The sequence below is a fragment of the Balaenoptera acutorostrata genome, chromosome 21, assembly GCF_949987535.1.
Source record: "Balaenoptera acutorostrata chromosome 21, mBalAcu1.1, whole genome shotgun sequence".
In the NCBI taxonomy this organism is placed as follows: domain Eukaryota; kingdom Metazoa; phylum Chordata; class Mammalia; order Artiodactyla; family Balaenopteridae; genus Balaenoptera; species Balaenoptera acutorostrata.
Genome location: NC_080084.1, coordinates 11,327,656 through 11,349,850, shown reverse-complemented (window position 1 = coordinate 11,349,850; position 22,195 = coordinate 11,327,656). Strand labels below are relative to the sequence as shown.

The 22,195-nt window shown below is 40.6% G+C and overlaps 1 protein-coding gene across 1 annotated transcript in view; it reads left to right on the top strand.

The window, feature by feature from the left end:
- Window positions 1-22,195, top strand: part of UNC5D (unc-5 netrin receptor D) — a 265,917-nt gene that overhangs the window by 144,172 nt on the left and 99,550 nt on the right. The window contains exons 4-7 of the mRNA XM_057537499.1: window positions 919-1,099; window positions 1,934-2,101; window positions 3,879-4,043; window positions 21,722-21,754. Of these exons, the coding sequence (XP_057393482.1) occupies window positions 919-1,099; window positions 1,934-2,101; window positions 3,879-4,043; window positions 21,722-21,754 (547 nt within the window). The remainder of the gene's footprint in view (window positions 1-918; window positions 1,100-1,933; window positions 2,102-3,878; window positions 4,044-21,721; window positions 21,755-22,195) is intronic.

Here is a 22,195-nt window from a genome sequence, read left to right as displayed (position 1 = left end):
ACTGGTCTGCTTGATGAAATAACAGATGTAGGGATGGTGCACCCCAGCTGTGGGGAGGATCAGGATCCGGGGAGCAGAAGATCTCATCTGGGTCTTCCTCAGGCGTCCAAGGAGAGAGAACTTTGGACCAAGGATAGGATTAGGAGATGGAAAGAGGGAAATAGGTTCTCTAGGAGCAAGCTAGACAAAACACACCAAAGATGGGACTAGCCTACGCTCAGACGATGTGAAAAGTGAGCTCCTTTGGCAGGGAGACTGAGGCTTAGATGCCTAGGGTGCCTGATCCGACCTAAATGTCTGCTGAATCACTGAAGTAGTAACATAAATGATCACCAAAGAAACATATCCCCCAAACCAGGGAATATAGAGATCTGAGTTTCATTGATGTGCTTATGATTACCCAAATCTGTGTTACACTGGCCTGTAGACATCATCGCACCTTTATTAAAATGTGTTTAAATGGAAACATATTGACTTCAAACCCTGTCTGACAACATAATATCCTCTCTGCACAAATTACAAATTCCACATACACGTGTTGATTTTTCTGAGCTCCATCTTGGGCCAGTTATTAAAACATCATCATCATCATCGTCAGAGCTGTAACACGATGAAGTATAATGAAATGACCTAATTACAGTCTTTCCTCTCTCCCACTGCATTTTTAGAAAATAGGTCAAAGTCAATAGGATATTTACGTCCTTTTCCGGCCTCCAGTTTATGAGCTTGAGTGTTCATGTCCTGAATATACCAAAAAGGATGGGATATGGAATAAAGATTTTTAAAAATCATTGTTGTTACTCTGTATGTTAGGTACAGCGCTCTCCCATATGCCCTAACTTCTCATCTTCCAACTCCAGGAAAGTTCTTTTTTTTTTTTTTTTTTAATGACTTATAAGCATTGCTGTCTTCTGATAGGTGGAATGGCTGAAAAACGAGGAGCCCATTGACTCTGAACAAGATGAGAACATTGACACCAGGGCAGACCACAACCTCATCATCCGGCAGGCGCGGCTCTCGGACTCCGGAAATTATACGTGCATGGCGGCCAACATCGTAGCCAAGAGGAGGAGCCTGTCAGCCACAGTGGTGGTTTATGGTAAGACCAGCCCAAAGGCCAGGAATGGAGAGAGAGGACGGAAGGCAGAGAGGCAGAGGGAGGTGCATTTTATTAAAGCTTTCAATGTTTAGAACGGAAACATTGGGGGTTATCCATTATGGCGTTCTCTCCTGCCTCGCCCCTTTGACAGGTGAAGGCAGATGCCTGTTTCCCTTTCATCCAGAATTGGACTTCTGGAGATAGTCAGTGACATTTTCGATCTCTTTTCACAATAATCTAAAAAGTTGTTTTCTTCCATTGTGTTTATATTTGAAACGAAATGAGGTGGGCAACTTCTGCTTCCCACTCTTCCCAAACCCAACATCCACCCCCCATCTTCCCCAGACCTGCTGTCGGCACCTCCTCTCCTGGCATATGAAATCCACCAAAAACAAACATGACTATTTGCTGAATATCTCAGGTATTGTATAAATGAAATTCCCAGCTACTGAAGTAAAGGCAGTCCCTTCCACAATAGAAGAGCCCTGGGATTTATTTTTGAAGCACTTAAAGTTAATAGAAATTCAAATGCTGAGATTTTCTTCTTATACTCTGGATTTTCAAGTGCTTTAGAGATAGGTTGATGAGTTCTTCCAGTGGTTCATCATTTCCTTGCAATGCAGATTCTCTGCATCCCTCCTGTATCAGAAGAGTAGACTGAGGGGTGGAGACTAGATCAGCCCCACTGTTGCCTCACGATGGGGCAGCTGGTGAGGGTCCCCGCCAGTCTCTTGGTACTCAACCCACAACACCTGGCAAGTGGCTTGCACATAGTAGGCAATCAGTACATGCCTCTTTCCTTTTTTTTCTCCCCTCCCCGTTTTTCTCTCTCAGTGAATGGAGGCTGGTCTTCCTGGACAGCGTGGTCAGCCTGCAATGTTCGCTGTGGTAGAGGATGGCAGAAACGGTCCCGGACCTGCACCAACCCAGCTCCTCTCAATGGTGGAGCCTTTTGTGAGGGAATGTCAGTGCAGAAAATAACCTGCACTTCTCTTTGTCCTGGTGAGATATATGTAGATTCCCTTTGCCCTTCGGATCCACCAACATTATTGAGCTGGTGTGAAGCTTTCAGTAGAACCTTCCTTTCCAAAGTTACCATCTTCCAAGTTCTTCGAGTGGAGCCTTTGTCCAAAGTGCTAACGTGGAACTCATTGTAATAGCAAGAACATGGGTGAAATACCTCTGTTTGGGGGCATAATTTTTTTCTTAATACTCAGATGACCCTAGACACTCACCATCAATAAGCCAAATGTTTTGACGTATTTTTATACTACCAGTGTTTGATTGGGCTAAGCCATCCCCTTCTCTCCTTGGGTTCTCCCATTTTGTAGAATTCACCTGTATAATAGGGATTAAGTGAGTTGTCTATGAGCACAAAACAGGTACCAAATCCTTGACCTTTTATCATCAGTCACCAATCAACTAACCTCATCAGTTTTACCTTTGTATTTATTGGCAATATAATTGGCAGAGATCGTATCACAGCAGCTTCCATTTCGAAGTTGGGCTCTGCTTGCCTTCCTTTCTGAATAGAGAGAGGGAGGCTTCATTTACCAAATACGGCTTTTATGAGTTCTTTTGCTCATCTTACTGGCTCTCACCCAATTTATACAATGAGGAGTAGCTGAGATGGAAGATGACTTTGTGAATGGAAAGCATATCCTCCCACTGAGAAATGAATTGATCCTGGATCTCACATGCATGATCAAACATTAGCTCCAAGGACACTGGACCAGAGACTCGTGTCTTTAAAATTGCGAGTCTAGTTCCACTCAAAGCTAAGGCCAGGGTCTCACCAGCAGCATATGCTTGGAGCTTTGTTTTGAATTTGTATTCAATATACATTTATTGAGTGCTTACTATGTGCCAGGTACTGTGCAGGATACATGTATACATGTAACGTCGTTTAGCTCTGTGTTGTGATTTTTATGACCCCCAGCTGACAGAAATAGTGAAGTCAGGCTAAGTGCTTGCCTAGGGTTGCTCCACCAAGAAGTTGACAGAACCAAGATAAGGACTCAGACATTTTGCTTCAAGTTCAGTATTTGTATTTTACCCTACTCTTGACTAGCTGCTCTAGATTAAAAATGGCAATGTCTTCAGTAACCCACATAAGCATGGTTGGCCTATTCCTGGGAGATAGTGGGACACTTGTCTCCAACAGCTGCCATAATCTCTAGGGTGGTTTTTTAGAGGAATTAGATTCAGTTTGTTCGTTTCTACATACAGCAGCAATGCACGACCCAAGAAACTGTATTTGTGTAAGTCTTGGCGTCTTGGGGTTTGGCTGACCTGTTTTAGTTTAATACTGTCAGTATATATGGGTTTAACTTTTTATTATTGAGGGGCTTTTAGGACTTGAAGAGCATTTATTCTACTCTCTGTTCTAAACTATCAACCCACAAGGAAGCGGTGATTACCAGTGGTTCCTGCACATAGTGTATCTGTCCATCTAAGATGCATTTGGGCATGAAAGATGGGGAAAGAATGGATAATAACATTATTAGCTAACCCAAGGGCACGGGTAATTCAAATGTTTGCCCGAATTCAGTAAATTGGTCTCATCCTGAAATAGCAAGAGAATTACGCCACTGCTTTTGTTAGCCTGTCTCTTTAGGAAAGAAACCACGGAGAGAAGATAAACACATATATTATTTTGTTTTTGTGGTGGTGGTGACGGTTTAAAATCCAGCTCTAAGAACAACAGCGGCCCTGGGGTGAGTCTCCCAATGGCTGCCAGATTCATTCTAACGATGGTTCCCTCTGTTTCCCTTTGAAGTGGACGGGAGCTGGGAGGTGTGGGGTGAGTGGTCAGTCTGCAGCCCAGAGTGCGAGCATCTGCGGATCCGAGAGTGCACAGCCCCGGCCCCAAGAAACGGGGGCAAATTCTGCGAAGGCCTAAGCCAGGAATCCGAGAACTGCACAGATGGTCTCTGCATCCTAGGTAACACCTTCTGTTGCACATCTTCTGTGTCTGTCCAGCATAGGAAAAGAAATGCCATGACTGTTAATTCGGTGAAATAAGTTAACAGAAAACAAAATCTCCCAGAGCAAAGAGAAAATGGGTGAAAAGTGTCGAAAAGTAGACAAAGAGATGTTTAGTAGATGGGGTCGTTTTAAACATCGTTATCACTGTCAGTTCCACAAATGCATATATTTATGATGGATGTAACCGGATATGATTTGAAGAGACATGATGAAAGAAAATGAGTTAGACTCTTGAGCTTAGCAAGTCTTTTCTTTTAGGGGCCAGCATTTTTAGGTTTGGTGAAATTCTGATACGGATCACCAAATGCTTGTATTTCGTCCAGGAATTTTACAGCACTATAAAGTGTTTCATGATCCTCAGAGACCATGGTTCTGGGACAAAGGGACGTGTTGTGACTGTTACCTTACAAAACTGAGGAGGTGGGTGGGTTTTGTTTCAAATTGGTCTGGCAAGGCAGGAAATAGAATGCTTATTTCAGAACTCCCAAGCCTTTGCTTTATTCCTGAGATTACATTACAACCATCTTCAAGTGACTGTCTGCCTGGGTATGAAAGTATGGGAGGGTCAAATAGAGACACATAGACATTGGTTTTAATTTGGTGCTGTCCTTTACTAGCTTTGTGATCTTGGGCAAGTCATTTAGCTGCTTAACTTCTCTGACTGTAAGTACCAAAAAAGTACCTATTCTTGGTTATTATCAAGGCTCAGTGATAAAATAATGTATTTGAATATTTCATGGAACAGAATAGGTGCTCAGTAAATATCAATTCCTTCTCTACTTGCCCACTCAGATGTGCTAAGGTGTATTGATTTTTCTTAGATCCTTCAAAAACAGGAGATTCAGGGCATACCTATTCTCTAGAACCAGGTTGCCTTCTTGGAAAATATCCAGCAAAAAAAAAAAAACAAAACAGTGTAGTTCAATAGTTTGTCATCTTTTCAGGAATATATGTCACTTTTTATTTGGGAAGATTATGGTATGAAGGAAACATCTAAGTTGCATTTATTTTTCTGTATCAATATGACTAGCTATGCTTGAAAGCAAGCCCCTATGAACAGTTGTATTTTCAAAATAAGTCTAAATGGTTAATACATTGAAACATTGAAAGAAGCACTTTCTCATAGCCCATAGTTCCTTTATTTGCTGGTACTAGTACTGAGTAGCCTGCGTGTGTCAGATACAATGCAAGGGTCTGTAATTAAAGGGAACTTACCCACCAGTCTCAGTGATGAAAGGGCCTGCTCTCGAATAAATACATTCTGTCCCCTTACTAAATGTAAGGAAACATTTTTTTTAATCAGCTTTATTGATGTGTAATTTACATATGATACAGTCCACCCATTTTAATTGTGCAGTTGGATAAATTTTGACAAACGTACGATTGTATACACCATCACAAAGAAGACAGAGAACATTTCCATTAATCCCAAAAGTCTCCTCATTGCTCTTTTGCAGTCAGTCCTTTCCTCCTACCCCAACCACCTTCTACTTTCTTTCACCTGACATAATGCTTTTGACGTTCCTCCATGCTGTTACCTCTGTCAGTAATTAGTTCTTTCTTATTCTTAAGTAGTACTCCATTTGATGGATCTACCACAATTTGTTTATCCTTTCATGAGCTGACGGACATAGGGTTGTTACCATTTGGGGGCTACCATGAACAAAGCTGCTATGAACCCTTGTGTACAGATCTTTGTGTGGACGTGTATTTTCGTTTCTTTTGGGTAAATACCTAGAAGTGGGATTGGTGGGTCATATCATAATTAGATATTTAACTTTATAAGAAACTTTCCACAGTAGCTGTAATCATTTAAATTTTTACCACTAAGATGTAACTGTGCTAATTGTTCCACATCTTTGCCAGCACTTGGTATTGGTCTTTTTAAAGTAAGTCATTCTAATGAGTAAGTAGATTTGAGATTTTAATTTGCATTTCCGTGATGGCTAACGATATTGAGCAAATTTTCATTTGTTTATTGGTCATTCATCTATGTTGTTTGATGAAGTGTCTTTTCAAATGTAAGGAAGCAACACAAACTCATTAGCAAGAAGTTTAAGGAAATGTGTCTCTGGCCACCCTTGACTACCACCAGATTTATCTGAAATATACCTTTAAGGTATGACTATTTTTAACATGTTTTTTAACATATTTTTCCATTGATTAGGACAGTAGTTAGGACACTAATCTCGTATATCTTCTAAAAAGCTGTTGACAGTATAACTATGTGGCTACTGATTATAGTTTAGATGATCATTAGACACTTTTGAAATATTAGAAATAAGAAAGTACTGGTTGGATTTTAGATAACCATAGTAATAACCTTTCCTAACAACCACCAATTGAACTTGGGCTTGGGGAAAATTCTCTGAATGTCAAGCTTCAACCTTGGTTGACTGACACTTAGTCTTAGAGTTACTGATTGAAGACAGACAATGGTTAGCTCCTAATGTGAGAAGAATTGTTATCAAATATGTGAATATTATTCATTTGCACTTGTATTGCAATATATAGTTATTTTTTAGTTGAGTAAGAGTTATGTTTAGGGCTAAAAGGAATTACCAGCACGAAGAGGATAGTGACCAGTCTAGATCCCAGTTTTAATATCTGAGATATTGTATTCATCAGGGTTCTCCAGAGAAACAGAACCAATAGGATACGTATATAAGATACAGGCCATAAACATACGTATGTACATACATACATACATACATATGTAAAGAGATTTATTATGAGAAATTGGTTCATGTTATTATAGAGGCTGGGAAGTCCAAAATCTGCAGAACCAATGTTCCAGTTCAAGTCCAAAGGCTGGCAGGCTGCTATAGAACCAGGAAGAGCCAATGGCCCAGTTCAGAGGCTTTCAGGCAGGAGAAGTCTCTCTTACTTGGGGAGGATCAGGACTTCAGCTGATTAGATGTGACCCACCCACATTATGGAGAACAATCTGCTTCTCTCAGCCTGTCAATTTCAATGTTGGTTTCATCTGAAAACACCCTGACAGACTAATGTCTGACCAAATATTTGGGCACCTCATGGCCCAGTTGGGTTGGCACATAAAATTAACCATCACAAACACATATGTACGTGTGAAGTTCTAAAGCATAGTTCTTTCCTTGGAGCCAGTCAAGCCGAGGTTCAGGCAATTGCTTTAATTACTGAATGAAACGCTCCTATGGACATTGGCCATGTGTGGTTTTAGTCTCACATGTGCAGTTTAGTGGATATTCTGTTTACATTTTCCAATAGTGGAAACAAAACGGATCGGGAAACAGTGAGGTTTAGAATATGTTCAGCACTGAAGGTTGAGAGCTCTGTTAAATCCCCTCATGAGTTTAAAATGCTGTGTAAGCCTTTCCTTTCTGTTCAATCTATTCATTCCCCTATTCCCTTTCCTACTTAAGCATGGGTTTTTCTAGCATTCTTTGCCTCTGTAATATGCATATTAAGATGTCTGTCAGACATGATCAGAGACTCTTGATGGCTACAGTGACTAAGCTTTGTGATGGAAAAAGAGTGAAGCCTGTGAAATCATAGAGGTGAATGAGATGTATTTATACATCAGTGGGAAAGGGGTATGTTACTAACGGCCCAACACCGGGATATATTCTGCCCTTTTAGACAGAGAGTGGCTACCTATGTCAACAAAAATGAATAGCATTTTACTATCTCTGCAGGAATCAATGAACAGCAGTCTAGTTAGATGATGCCAACATCACTCTGTGCTTCTAGCTGGTACTTCGCCAGAGTGCTCTTGGTGAAACTTAGCTGTGCTCTCAGGATAGAGATCCAGTGAAGGCTTGGTTTGATTAAAATAGCATTTGGCAACAGCTTTATGGAGCAGTTGCTTTGTGAAAGATCTAGGTCATGTTCCAATTTGGGGATTTCCTTCTTTTAAATTTTTTTTCCCTTTATGCCAGATACGACCCTAAAGCAAGTCCTCAATTCCCAACTTCTCCTGGCAGTTACACAATGACATTGCTTGGCTGTTGGATGACCTACAGTTCTTTGATTTTATTTAGCTCTCAGCAAAGCATCTGGATTCCTTTTGTTGTCCCTGAAGGCTGCATTTCTCCTAGAGACGGAGCTGCCAGCTCTGAGTGATCACTTTAATATTGGGGTATGATTGTTGCTAGGTCAGTTGTGACTGGGGCACAGGACCTTAGTGTTATGCTATCACAGATGGCCACACCTAAATGCCCTCAACAAGGAAATAAATGCCCCAAGACCGGGGAGTGTAAGATCAGGCAGTTGGTACCAATAGCAGTGGGTCCGAGGTTCCAAATTACAAGCATAAACTAAACATCCAGTGCCTTTATGCCAGAACAATTCTTTTCGAGGAAGATAATTACATGGGATGACCGTCGAGAGACAAGAACTTGTGGATCCATGTTTTCTAAGCTTTAACATCAAAATCAGGTAGTTTTCTGACCACCGTCCTTTCTACTTGCTGAACTTAGCTGCTTCTGTGCCGGAGGATCACAGAAATGTCCATGTAAATGACATGTACATTCCTCATTGGCAGGAACAGAAGGGTGAAAATAGTGGGGTGTTTAGTTTGAGCCTGAGAAGTTAGGGGGGCCTGCTCCCTCTCCTTTTTATTCCAGCAAATGGAAAACTAAGGGCTTTGGCTTCAGAGGATTGAGTGAATCTGCTTCAGAGGGGATTAGTGCCCAGATGTGCAGTGAGAATGAAGCCAGAGAAATGCCACAGGGACCCAAAAGAGAGAGGAAATCTTCAAGGCTGAGCCACCTGATAGCTAATCCGTCCTTCTTGTCAGGATGTGAGATAGGTCATTTCAACATTGACAGTTCAAAAATGGAAAGATCAGTTACAAGGTGCTTTGTTTTCATTTCTCCTGAGTACACTGATAAGAAAAGTTGGAGGTGACAGTTTGGAAACCTCATCAAGGATAAAGATGTCTGTACAATAGCAGGTTCAAATAAACATCCCCAAGCTACATCTCATAATCTAACCGCATTGTCTGTTGAACTATCTACTTAAGTGACCTAAAGGAAGCACCTGAAAAGGTGAGCCTGTAATCACATCAGAGTGCAGATTGCCTTGGTAAGCATTTTCTCTTGAATCATTCTAAGCCTCATTGTTATCCATTACAGTAATTACCTGGGTCCCTTCCCTGTATTTCTCAGGGCACTGAATAAGAGAATTTTCACTCCAGAATTAGCTAAGTGCATCTGAAACAACTCTTACTTTTTGCTAGTGGTTTACAGAATGTCTGTTTCATATATAAGATTATAACAGAGGGATGTCCCTTTACCAAAACGAAAACCGTCATGTCCTCTCTTTGGGTAAAGAGTCAGGAATCATATTGAACTCTGCTAAAAACTTTTTGTTGGCTAAGGTCATATTTCAGGGCCCGCTGCACTACATAATTGGTTAATTATAGCACAGTAAAATTCTATATAGCAAAGAAATAAAAATGGCATCAGCAAGATAACATGCTAGCACAATGCATTAAGTTGTCATGAAGTTTCCTACTGCTTGTTAATTCTCCCAAGTAGTTTTAATGTTAAAAACCCATTTCCATTCCATTTGTAGTACATAGTAGGTATTCCTTTTTCCATAAAGATTTTCCCTAGAAATACCCAATAGCTGCCTTTCTGCATAACAAACAATTGATTAATTCAGAGTTGCCTTTATGTATACTGCATAGAAAATGTGGATATAATATTGCAGACCCACAGGAGTGATAAGAATGTAGATTTGGACATATGTGGTGTCATTAGCAACTTAGCCACAATCTCTCTCCCATGCCCCAATAATACTTTCCCGTTATGAGACCCAATAAGAAGACCAGTGAATAACAAGCTTTAACGAGACAGTGAAGTGGCTCATAACAGAAGTTTCCGTTGTGCTTAGTTAAAAAAGAAAATAGAGATAGCTCAATACTCATGTGTCTTAGTGAAAGCATTTTTTAAAAATTCTACAAGGCTAAAACTTTTACTTTTGTGCCTTGTGATAAGAGGGTTTGAACTCTAGTGCCGCATCTTGAGTGGAATTGAGCATAAAAAGGAAAAAGAATGAGCCATATACAGCAAATTACCATACAATGTCTCTGCTTTGTTATCCACCCTCTATGGACTTTTCTACATTTATGCCTTGTTAACAAGAAGATAAAGACATCTGATTGTCTTTTTGAGCATAATCCCCCTTCCAAGTAAGGACTGACCTTCATCCATTGGCCCATGATGATTGATATGTATTTAGTAAACCATTAAAAATCTGTGGCCTCAGGCATAGAAAATAAACTTATGGTTACCAAAGAAGAAAGCAGGGGGGAAGGATAAATGAGGAGTTTGAGATTAACATACACACACTACTGTATATAAAACAGATAAGTTACAAGGACTTACTGAATAGCACAGAGAACTATACTCAATATTTTGTAATAACCTATAAGGGAAAAGAATCTGAACAAGAATATATATATAACTGAATCAGTTTGCTGTACACCTGAAACTAACACAACATTGTAAACCAACTACACTTCAATTAAAAAAAAATTTGTGGCCATTCTTTTCAACCAGCTCTGAAACAAGGACTTAAGATGCCTTTTGTGATGCAGGAAATTTTCCCTCTGTCATCATCTTCTCTTTATTTCTTCCCAGATGTGTGCCACATGTACGTAGTCATGACAGAGTAACCTACATAAGAATTTCCTTCTCAGCTAATAGAAATCAATGCAATTATTCTGTTTGTTTCTTCTTCTTTTTCCTATTCCTATCAACTCCCCCTGACCCACCACCACCATATTTCCATATGAACGTTTACACTGTGCTTACATTCTTTTGGTGGAATTGGACAGGAAGTGCTGTCATACTCCAGAAACATGTCTGGAAGATTGTTTATCTCTGACACATCTTGTTAACTTTGTTCATTTTATGAGAGGAACTGAAATAAAACATCTCTCCTGTAAATAGGAAGGACTTTAAAATTAAATTTGGGCAGCTGGAGAACAGGATACATAACCTCCAGATCACATTACTTAGAGAGGGTACACACATCACATTAGAGAGAGAGGAAGAAGACTAAAACAAAACAAAAAAAACCCCAGGAAAAACCAGATAGACAACTAAGAACAGATCCCCGTGACAGTGTAAACTGGAGACAGAAAACCCAGTAGAAAGCTTAAAAACATTTCTTAAGGACGGGAAATTTTAGCCACAGGGCCAGATAGTTGATGGGAATACAAATTCATTACAAAGAAAAGAGAAATATTTTGTAGATGGCATCCCCAAGAAGCACAGGGAAGGCACTGGCTCCGAACTGGGGATTGCGAGAAGGTACAGAGGTTGAGTTTCCATGAGGGCTGGTCCAGGATGGGCCTGGGTTGAGCTGGCATTGAGAGCAAAGGCTGAATGGCCTTCCAGGGTCCTCTGTGATTCTGAGTTGAGATGTTATTCTTTTTCTGAAAAATTAGAAATGGACATGAACCTAGAATTGAGAGAAATGAATGAGCTGAGCCTATAGGATTTGAACATTTATCCTATAGATAACAGGTTGAAGAATCTGGGCTCTGGGGTCAGATTGCTTGAGTTTGAATTTCGGTTGCAATGCTATGAGCAAATTTCTTCATTTCTCTAAGCCTAAATTTATTCCTCTGTAAAATAAAAGTTATAATAATGCCTATTACAAAGGGTTCATTTTGAGGAGGAAATGACCTAAACCATGCAAAGCATTTGACATCTATAGTAAGCACTCCATTTGTGTAAATAATAATAATAATGTGTGTGTGTGTTCTAGTAAAGGGATTCCTGTAGCAGAAAAAGTGTGTTTTCCATGTTCTGTGGAAGAATTGACAAGTGACACTTTAGATATTTTGTTAAAACATTTCCTAATATGTCTGACTAATATAGTATCTAATGAAATAAAATGTGCTTCACATTAAAATCTATGGGACACAAATTGTGTTCTTTGTATGAACCAGTTCTGAGGGGTAATTTGAGACATACCGTTAGTTGGAGGAACACGGTTTACAAGGACCCTAACAACTCATGAGGATTCTTCAACTTGGTGTCAGACCAGAGTGTCAATATCCTTTCCCAAAAATGTCTGATAAGTAGCTGAGAGAACAGCTCTTGATTTTCCAGTCTTCCTTTGCAGGGGGGGATTTAGTTAGGAGGAGGAGACAGACCAGGTGATCTTTGAGGTCCCAGCAAGTCCTAAAATTCTATGATTGTAACAACTAATTAAAAATAACTCAAGGGGAAGGCCCAGGAGAGAAGCCTGGATGATCCCCAAGTGAGAAAATCATTCTTCATTATACTGAGAGTTTCCCTCATGTTATGAAATACACATGTTCTAACAATTGTGTTAGAAAATAAATTTTCATAAAGCAAGTTCTAATTTGTCGACACACATTTAAAAATCCTTTCTCACTGGTGGGGGAAAAATCCACCATACGCACTACTAGATCATACACATCTCCAGATCCCAGGGTTATCTTCCTGATGCCAGCTTTTCTGGATCAATGATATTTGTTACATGTCAACACTTCCATCATTCGACATTCCCACATCCCCAAATTAGCGATTTTGCCATATTTTTTGTATTTTTAAAAAATATCTCATAGATTTGGTCAGTAACTAATGATATCCAGAGTCAGGAAGTTTCCAAAATTCAGGCTTCCTGTCATATAAAACAAACTCTCCCCATTTCAGCAGTTCTGTGTCTTCCAGATCCTACCTCTGCAGTATATTTAATCAGGACTCAACAAAACCCTGGGTAAGAAATATTAGTCTGGACTAGAGAAAGATTTAATGTCTGAGATCATAGAGTGGACCAGCCATAAAAGAAATGGCAAGAACCCAATCAGGGAAGTGATTTAAAACAGAGTAATCTACTCCTGTAAAGAATTCAGTGCCCTCTGGGGTGTGCTGAACAAAGTGAATTAATAGAGACGGCGGAAACGTCTTTGTTTTGATTCTATCTTTTCTCCTTAACGTTACAAATTAAATACGTGTGTGTCTTCAAGAGCGTTGAGACATGTGATCCAGGAAATGAAGATGATGTGAACATTACCAATGTGCATTATCCTTCACCCTGGCCTTGTCCTTTTTCCAGAGAAGTGTCAGCCTCCTCCTAAGAGCCCTGACCTTGCATACATGTGTTTGGGAGAGGACAAAGTTAGTGTGCAGTGGAATAGAAAATTGCCGTGATCATTTAGAAAGAGATCACAGGGTAGGGAAAAGGACTCTGAACCGGGAGTATGGAGTCCTAGGTCTTAGTTCAGTTGTTTTGTTACTAGCATGTGACCTTGACAGATCTCCCACCATCCCTTGCCTTCTGTCCATAACTATCAAATGGGGGGTGGGGGCAGCGGAAGACAGGGTGCTGGGTGATCTCTAAGCTTCATCTCAGTATAAAAACTTGAAATCATTATGATTTTAAATCTTAAATGTGGCTTTCATATACAGGTGCATATATATCTGTATGTATATAAATTTCATATTTTATACATGCAGATGTATTTTATACATCTATACATATAAGATTTAATGATACCTCTGGCATGTCAGTGCTGTCAGATATTTGTTTTTTAGACAGCTTTGAGGAGATATTCTAGTTCAGTCACACCTAAAATTAACCATTTGGATGATGAATATGCAGGGTGATAGGGGGACACCTTTTAGATCTGAAACAAAGGTAAGCCCATCCCCTACCCAGCAAAGCCGGTTGCCAACCACCCCTAAGAACTGAGTCATCAAAGCAGGGCCTCTAGCATCTGCTCCATTCCCTTCATTGAGAAACTACAATGGCCTAGGAATTCATACAGAAATTAGGAAATTTAGGGACCCTGACTTTGTAATGCTTGTGATTGAAAGTACATACAAGGCTGAGTAGCACTCATCTGTTCAACTAATATTTATTGAGTACCTACCATATTCCACTTACTGTTCCAGGCACTGAGAGTAGATGAAAAACACAGATATAGACTCTACTTGCCTGAGGCCTGAGGAAGCTTAGAATAAATCTACAAGTCAAAGATTCACAATTCACAGTTTCTTTTGCAGCATTTTTTTTTTTTTTTTTGGTAAGACAGAACTGATGGCCTGTGTATATCAGTTGCTAAGTATTTCTGTAGCAGTCAGTGAATAGTCATCATAACAAACACCCTCCCCAGCCTCACCACCACCACCACCCCCAATCCATTCCCTACCCAGACCTCCCTGTGACCCAGCAACTAAAGGGACTGCCCTGGACACAGCAGAAACTTACCATGACCCTATGTCAGGGCTGGTCCTTACACTGACAGGATGCTTCTAAACTATTTTTAAATAATTTGAATATCACTCCTCCCTTAAGGTAAGGGAAGTGATCATGATGACGTTTATCAATAGATTATTCCCTTAAGCTTGAATTATAGACTCTGAACATTTATGGTTAGTTTTGAGTGAGTGTGTATGTCTGTATACACATACATATATTTTTCTGTTGTGGATGGAAGGGAGGGAATCAAAGCAAAACAATTTACAGGATAGAAGGATTTTAATATGTACCTTCCCTCAGAGCAGAATTGGAAGCAGTGCATTTTATCACTTTGAGGCCAATTGCCGACAAGAAAGTCTTTGCAGACAGATGCTTAAACATCTTTGCTGTAACCCCAAAGCATACTGTACCCTGTATATCCATCATAAAAACAAACTAACCCACAGTGAATCAGTGGGAATGGACAAAGGTGGTAAGAAATCTAGACGTTGAAATGATTTAGTTCAAAAATGAAATATGCAGATGCTCCTTGGGAGTATGGTCATTATGGATACTTATTCGTCTGAGTTTAGGAAGTACAAAAGACATTCCTATAAGAGACGTCAAATTTGAAAGAAGGAAGAGGGAAGACGACATCATCTCATGCACACAAATTGTGTGATTTGGCTGAGGGGCAATTGTGGAAGGTCTTTGTCATCAGAAGTCATATCCATGAGCTGTCTCTTGTAGTACCCATCTGATTTCCCCTAATTAATATGATGGGATCTTGAACAGTTCTTTGGTAGAAAATATTAATAGAGCTGATCTTCATTTACTGATGTACATCTCAGATCTTACGGGTTTTTATTCAGGTGGGGGGTTTTGCCATTCAGTCCTGGAATTTCTCTAATTACCCAGATACCTCTGAGGAAACCAGTGATTCCTCTAACAGACGTAGCCAACTGGAAAACCCTGGGAGGAATCTCTCAAAACCTCCTATTCTCTGTACTTGTCCTGCATGGATGGATGTCCTCAGAGTGCATTTTTAAAATTTTTATTTTATATTGGAGTAGAGTTGATTAACAATGTTGTGATAGTTTCAGGTGTACAGCAAAGTGATTCAGTTATACATATACATGTATCTATTCTTTTTCAAATTCTTTTCCCATGGGGACGGATAAATTGGGAGTTTGGGATTGACATATACACACCACTATATTTAAAATGGGTAGCCAACGAGAACCTACTGTATAGCACAGGGAACTCTGCTCAGAGTGAATTTTAAAAGGGGCAGTAGATCTTATGATGGTCTATACAGGCTGGGAAGCGGGGAGAGGAAGCAAGAATTGAATTAACTCGGTAACGTGGGGGTAAATACGGTCTCTGAAGAGTCATTTCTGAGCAGGATCCTTTAAAAAAAAAAAAAAAAGAACCCGAAAGAAAAACGCAATGCAGAAATTAACAACTGAAAAGAGTAAAAACGAGAGATGTGCTGTGTTTTATGCTCTTGTGATTTTGCTGTGTTTTCCATCGCCGGAAGAATTTCATGGTTTTTACAAGAGCTGGTGGTTGTGTTCCTGCATGTCCTACAGCCTTAGTGAGCTCTCGCCATCCACAGGAGAACAGAATAGAATCCCTGCTTGTCATCTTCAGTGTCTGCCTGACACGTTCAATCACAGTGGTGTTGCCAATGAAAGCAGACCTCGTGTTTATCTAATTATCTGCCAGTGCTAATACAAAGCAGATCCACCAGATCCTGGGATTTCCTGCAGCTTTGGAAAGCATTCAGAGGGCGTAACACTGCTTCTTAATTATTTCTGGTTATGGGGGAAGAGGGAAAGCATGAGTAAATGAAACACACTGATAATCAATAACTTCAGCTTTTTTTCTCCCAATCAGTAAATAAGCAAATAGCTTTTCATTTCACTTCTCCCGCCACTGTTTTTCTTGCCATGGTCCTCTGTTGCAATGCCAATTATTTGTGAGCTCATCATTTAAATATGATTTTCATGTTAGGAACCCATAACTATTGGTGATGACAAAAGTATAAAATCAGTCAAATGAACACTTACTAAGTAATATATTTTGAAAAAAATTGCATAGTATTTTAGTGAGTATAAGTAAGATAAACTGTCTAGAGAAGGGAGAGGTTTCTTCGAACAGAGTAGGAATCACCAAAGATTTCATGAAGGAATCAGAAATTGATCTAGGCATTGGAGAGAGGACAATTTTCTATAGGAGGCTTGGAGTGGGGAGGGTGTCCTTGGAGAGGCAACAGCTTGGGCAAAAGCACTGAGAGTTCATGGACTGACCAGACGAGAATATGGATTTTTGTTGAGGCGCAGCGGGAACTGAGTCACATTTGGTGTGGTGGGACCAGTTAATAGAAGACCATAAAGGTAGACAGAGAAATTGGCCATGACGTGGAGGCTGTGGAATCATGGTAGATTCCTACGTAATGATGCTAGAGAATTCTTCCAGCAAACAAGGAACTAGCCAGAGAGAATGGGCAGAGAAGACTGAGTCTGCCACACACTTCAGAATCAGCTCCTAAATAATTTGTGATTACAAAGACTGTGGAGGGTAAATTAAAATAAAACTGAATTCAAGACATATCTTTGGCGGGGGTGGTGGTGAAAAAGGTTCCAAAGCATATGATCTATGAAGAAGGAAATAATGAAAATGGTCTTTGGAGATGAAAACATGGGACGTGTCAGGTATAGTGAAAAGAATGGCGATCATGAACTCTAATGACATGTGTCAACTGCTGCCCGGAAGGAGAGAGCTGTCCCGGCTACTGTCCTGGTGGATATTTAGTCCACACGGAGTGGCTTGATGCCTGCGTCTCAAGAAACGTATATGTGTGGTATCCAAAACCCATAGAAGCCGATTTCAAATAATCACAAGGCACAGGTTTTGAGGGCAGCCCCTTGCCCGGTCTGTGGGTTGGAGATGGAATCCATCCATCCACATGTGTCATCTCTCCTTAGTCCGGCTCACTCAGATCCGCGGGATGTGGGCTGCGTGCAGCTGGCCACATTTGTTCCCTGGCAGAGAAAGGATAAGGCTGGTTGTGGGTGGGGGGGGTGGGAAGGTAGGAATGCAGCCATAAATAGTTTCTAAGAACAATGGAAATGCTTTGGGAGCATCCCATATAAAAAGGAAGCCAAAATTTAAAGAAAGGTGGAAAAGAAATGAATCACCACCAAAAATAAAAAGGTAGATTGTCCTCTCTCTCCCTCTCTCTCTCTCTCTCTCTCTCTCTCTCTCTCTCTCTCTCTCTGCCTCTGTCTCTCTCTCTCTCTGCCTCTGTCTCTCTCTGTCTCTCTCTCTCTCTCTGCCTCTGTCTCTCTCTCTCTCTCCCTCTTCTCTTCCCTTGCCTCATATATAAATATATATACCTCTGTGCACACACTCATCACGCACACGGCAGACACAAAGCAATATTTGCAATACAGAGCTAAGAGACAAAAGCAGATTGCCGAACAATATATAAAAGACAATTCCATGTTTTTGTAGGTGAAAATGATCAATTACTATCAATTTCATGTAGTTTCCTGCTAATATACGTATAAGCATATATGTGTGCACGTAATCGTATATATATATAAAATCACAGGGGAAAAAAGCCTAGACTTGTATATATAACTTAACATAATAGTGGTTATCTCTTGGTGGTGGAATTATGGGGGGTTTTTTTTGCACTTATCTGTATTTTTTTGATATGATAAGTGTAAATAATAAAAATGATTTTTAAAAGAAAACACAATTTAAAACACTATTAAAAATAAAATTGAAAAAACACTTGCACACCTTTAGCCTGTAAATACACAAAATCGCTATAGGATTGAGTTATAATTACCATCAATTTCCATTTACCCAGAAGGTACCTCTTGGTGTATAAGTTAGACCCTGGGAAAACGGTTGTGATTCTCCCAGACTACAGCTCAGCTGCCACTGGCTCAGAATTACATTTCTCTGCCTGCAAAACCCTTCTGGGCCCTTCTGTACACTCCAGCTACCTCAAAGCCTCTTGGGAGGCAGAGAGGAACTGGAGTTGAGTACACAGAGCCCCAGGTTTGTTGCCGGGAAGTGGTGGTGCCCTCAGTAATCACAAAAACACAAACCCCGATTAGGAGTTCTTGGAGAGGGGCCTAAGCATGGGCATTTTTTTTAAAAAAAAAAGCTCCCCAGGTAATTTTAATATGCAGCCCATGTGAAGAACCATGGCCCTAATGGATTAATTTACTAAGGGGCCATTTGAACGTGGCCTTGGAGAGAGGTGAAATTAAAACAGAGAGGATTTGGTTGACCAAGACCAGTGGCTGCATGGCCCTGAGCCTTGTGAGAAGATGATTATGCAAACAGAACAAAAGAACATGAACTGTGGGTGGGCCATTCCTGCAAAACACAGCGAGGTTGGTGGTAGCCCTCTCTTGAGCTCACGGTAGAACAATCTCTAATCAGACATTTCAAGTTGGGGAAAAATGGTCTATGAGAGCAGCTTGCTGACAAGATACTGGTATTTCACAAAATACAGCAGAACCCAATGTTGATGCGGATGCCAGGGGACTAAAGCTCTTTTGGGCACCAGAGACTTCCAGCCTTTTCTGTGAGAAGACGCAGGCTAACACACGTGCTGGATCTCAGCATCACACACGCGGTGGTAGAGGAGCGGCCCTCTGAATAATTTTGACTCTGCTTTCAGAATTCATTTCAGGTGGATCTCTGTGGAATGTCTTTGGTAGTTATTCTAAAGATTTATAGGAGTGAAAGCAGGGGAGCCCAGGGGTCTTCTGGTCCCTGCCCTTCTTTTTACATGGCAGGAAAGGGAAGTTTCGACTTGCCCTTGGTGTCAGCAAGCAGAGGACAGGACTAGGCACATGTTTCTTAACTCCCGTTCAAGGACCCCTGAAATTCACTAGAATTTCTGATTTGGAGCTGTGCCTTGTCTCCACGCAGTGGGACATGAGTCATTTTTGTCCTCTGAACAAGTATGATGATCATATTCATAACATGTTCAAGTTTTGATTCATCAGCTGCTATTTATTGATGGCTGAACATGTGCTAGCCCGATGCTGCATGACTTCATGGTTATCATGTTTAACCCCTGGGACCAAGCTTCAAGGACATTTTTATTCCCATTCTACTGTGGGGAACACTGAGGTCACAGAGATAGATGAAGACAATCCAAGATTTAAATCCATTTCTGATCCTCAGAGTCTGCACTAATCTGCTGGCAGTAATGACGACACTAGAGCTGGGTGTCATCAGGTCAGAGCAGAGGATGTCCTCCTCTGCTGCTCTGTGCATCCATGTGGTCCCTACCCTCTATCTGGGGACCTTAGCCCTGGGCTTTTCAGCCCCATTCCCTCTTTCTTTTTTTCAGAGCTGTACCGGGTAGAACTCTACTACCCCAGTTTTTTCACAGCTTGACTATATTCAATTTATTTTTCTGAGGAGTAGTTATACATCTCACCTGTTTTTAATGGAGTTTCATTTTGCTACCTGGCATAATCTTCGTTCCTGTGGTTTAGAAGGAAGAAAATACTGTTAAGCTCAGCCAGAGTTCTAAGCAGATGTTCTGCATGTCTCTTTGTGTTGTCCTAGCAATGCATCACTTTCAGATGTCTTAGCCTTGGTCTGCCAGCATGGCTCTGCCCATGCCAAATGCTTATAGCATGCAATAAGCAAAAACTGAAGTCAGGTTAAAACCACCAAAGTCGTTTTGTTCTAGTTCTTGAGTGCATTAGCATCTGGACTTTGGGCAGTACCACCTGCTTTAAGGAAACTAGTATGGCATTGAATCTGTGCAGTAAGGGAAATGCAAGGTTTTGGTTTAAGAAACCTGACAGTGTAAGAATCTGAATACAATCATATCAACTTGAAAAAATTATTATATTTTACGAGGATTTCTTTTTTAAAGAAAGATTTGTCAGATATTACCCTTTTCCTGTTAACTTCCCCTTATTGTAAGAAAACAATGGTGGCCCCTTTGCAAAAGTGTGATTTATACACAACTTTTATAAGCTACTTCCATCACAAATCAGATGGCAAAACACACAAGAGTTGTATCTAAATAAAGCACACGGCAAGGGTTTTCTGTCAAAATCAGTATTAAGTGCAGGAGTGGGTTAGGGTAAGAGATATTCCGTGAAGGATTCGGAACCTAGCTGTGTCTGTCTGCCTGGGAGGGTTTATGGTGCAGTCAGCCAGATAATATTTATGAAGTTCTCAAATATGTACTGTGCGAGATTTGATTCAGTTAAAAACATAATCCAAAATGACAGTGTCTCACCCTGCTTGGCTCGCCTTCGGGCAAAGAGAGGAAGGAGGCTACACAAGGTGACTTTTCAAGGTCCCCTGCCTTATGGGAGTCTGTGAATGCTTAGCAACAGCCCCGGTTCTTGTAGTCTGACTGTGTTCCATCTACACCCTAAGAAGCCGCGAATGAGAGGGATGACGCACCCTGCAGATCCTCTGGAATTTGACCTGGTGTCAGACCTGGTCTTCCCAGGTTTCTGCATGGTGGTGGAGTTGTGTTGGCCTGGGACGGGACCAGGGGCAGGAGGAATGGTTAGTGGAGGGACTGTAGTGTAAGACAAAGCAAGCCATAGGCACCACGTCTCCAAGTGATTTGCAAGATGCTTGCAAAATATTTGGTGATGGAAGATGGCAGGGGGTGGTGGATGAACGGCCAGCCATGAAGAGAATGGATAAGAATGTCTAACTTGCTTTAGAAAAGACCAAGTGTCTTTTCTCTGTATCCATCTCATCTGACCGCTGCCCTGCTCAATAGCATGATTAAAAAGGACACCTTTCCATTAAGAGAGATCATCCACATTTTAACAGATGATCAAGATCTGAAACAAAAAAGTGTGATTCCTTAAAAATAAACCTTCAACACGCTCACAATACCGTAGCACCTATACCCAACGAGAACGGAAAAAAAAAGCAGAGTTTGGAACATTTTATCCAGACCATGATAACTGCAAACCAATGCAGGATCCCTTTAAATATTTATTCATGGTTCGTTTTTCTATCATCATATATAGTGAAATAGCATCCCTTACCTGAGCAGTCTTCTGGCTGTATATAAAAAAGGGACAGGCGGCAAGCTCACTGCTCTCATCGTGCCGATAAGAATCTAACAAATGCAAGAGAAAGAAAGTCTAGTAAGCCTGAGGGATTTTTTGTGTTTTTTTTTGAAGGAATGAAGCAGTCATCCTAGAAAAATATTGCAAAAGAGAAAAATTTTTTAAATTAGAATGAAAAGGATAAATATGAATAACATAATCCGTATTGTCTACAGAAAGAGAGAAAATGTTTCCTTTATAGAGGTAGACGTAAAGGGATATACGAAATATATCTGCTCCGTGTAAATTATTAAATGCAACTTTCTTTTTTTCTCTTTCTTTCTTTTAGATAAAAAACCTCTTCATGAAATAAAACCCCAAAGTAAGTTATTTTTCCTCTTGTGAATATCATTTATTCTCATATTTGCTGCTTTACTGTGGTATTTGTTTAGGAGCCAAACAGAATTGAAGTTCCTTCGAAAGATCCAGGGCTTTTGGGGGGCTTCTTCTCATTGGGTTTGGAGTCACTATATCAGAGGTTTAAATGGAACAGAAATATGCACACCCCCTCCCCCCCATTCAGAGTAAAAGTAAATCTCTCCTCTTGATTCCGCCGGCCAAGAGCAGTCCATTTATCTGCAGATGTCATCTAGGACTCTTATTTCTGAGGAGATTTATCTCATTAAAATTAATAACTATTTGTCAGTACAGGCTTTCATGAGAGCAGCCTTGGGCAATAGCCTGATTACAAGACTCTCCACCTAGGAGGGGGCAGGGGGGCCTAAGAGAAGAACCCTGAAATCCATGGCAACTGGGTAGACCA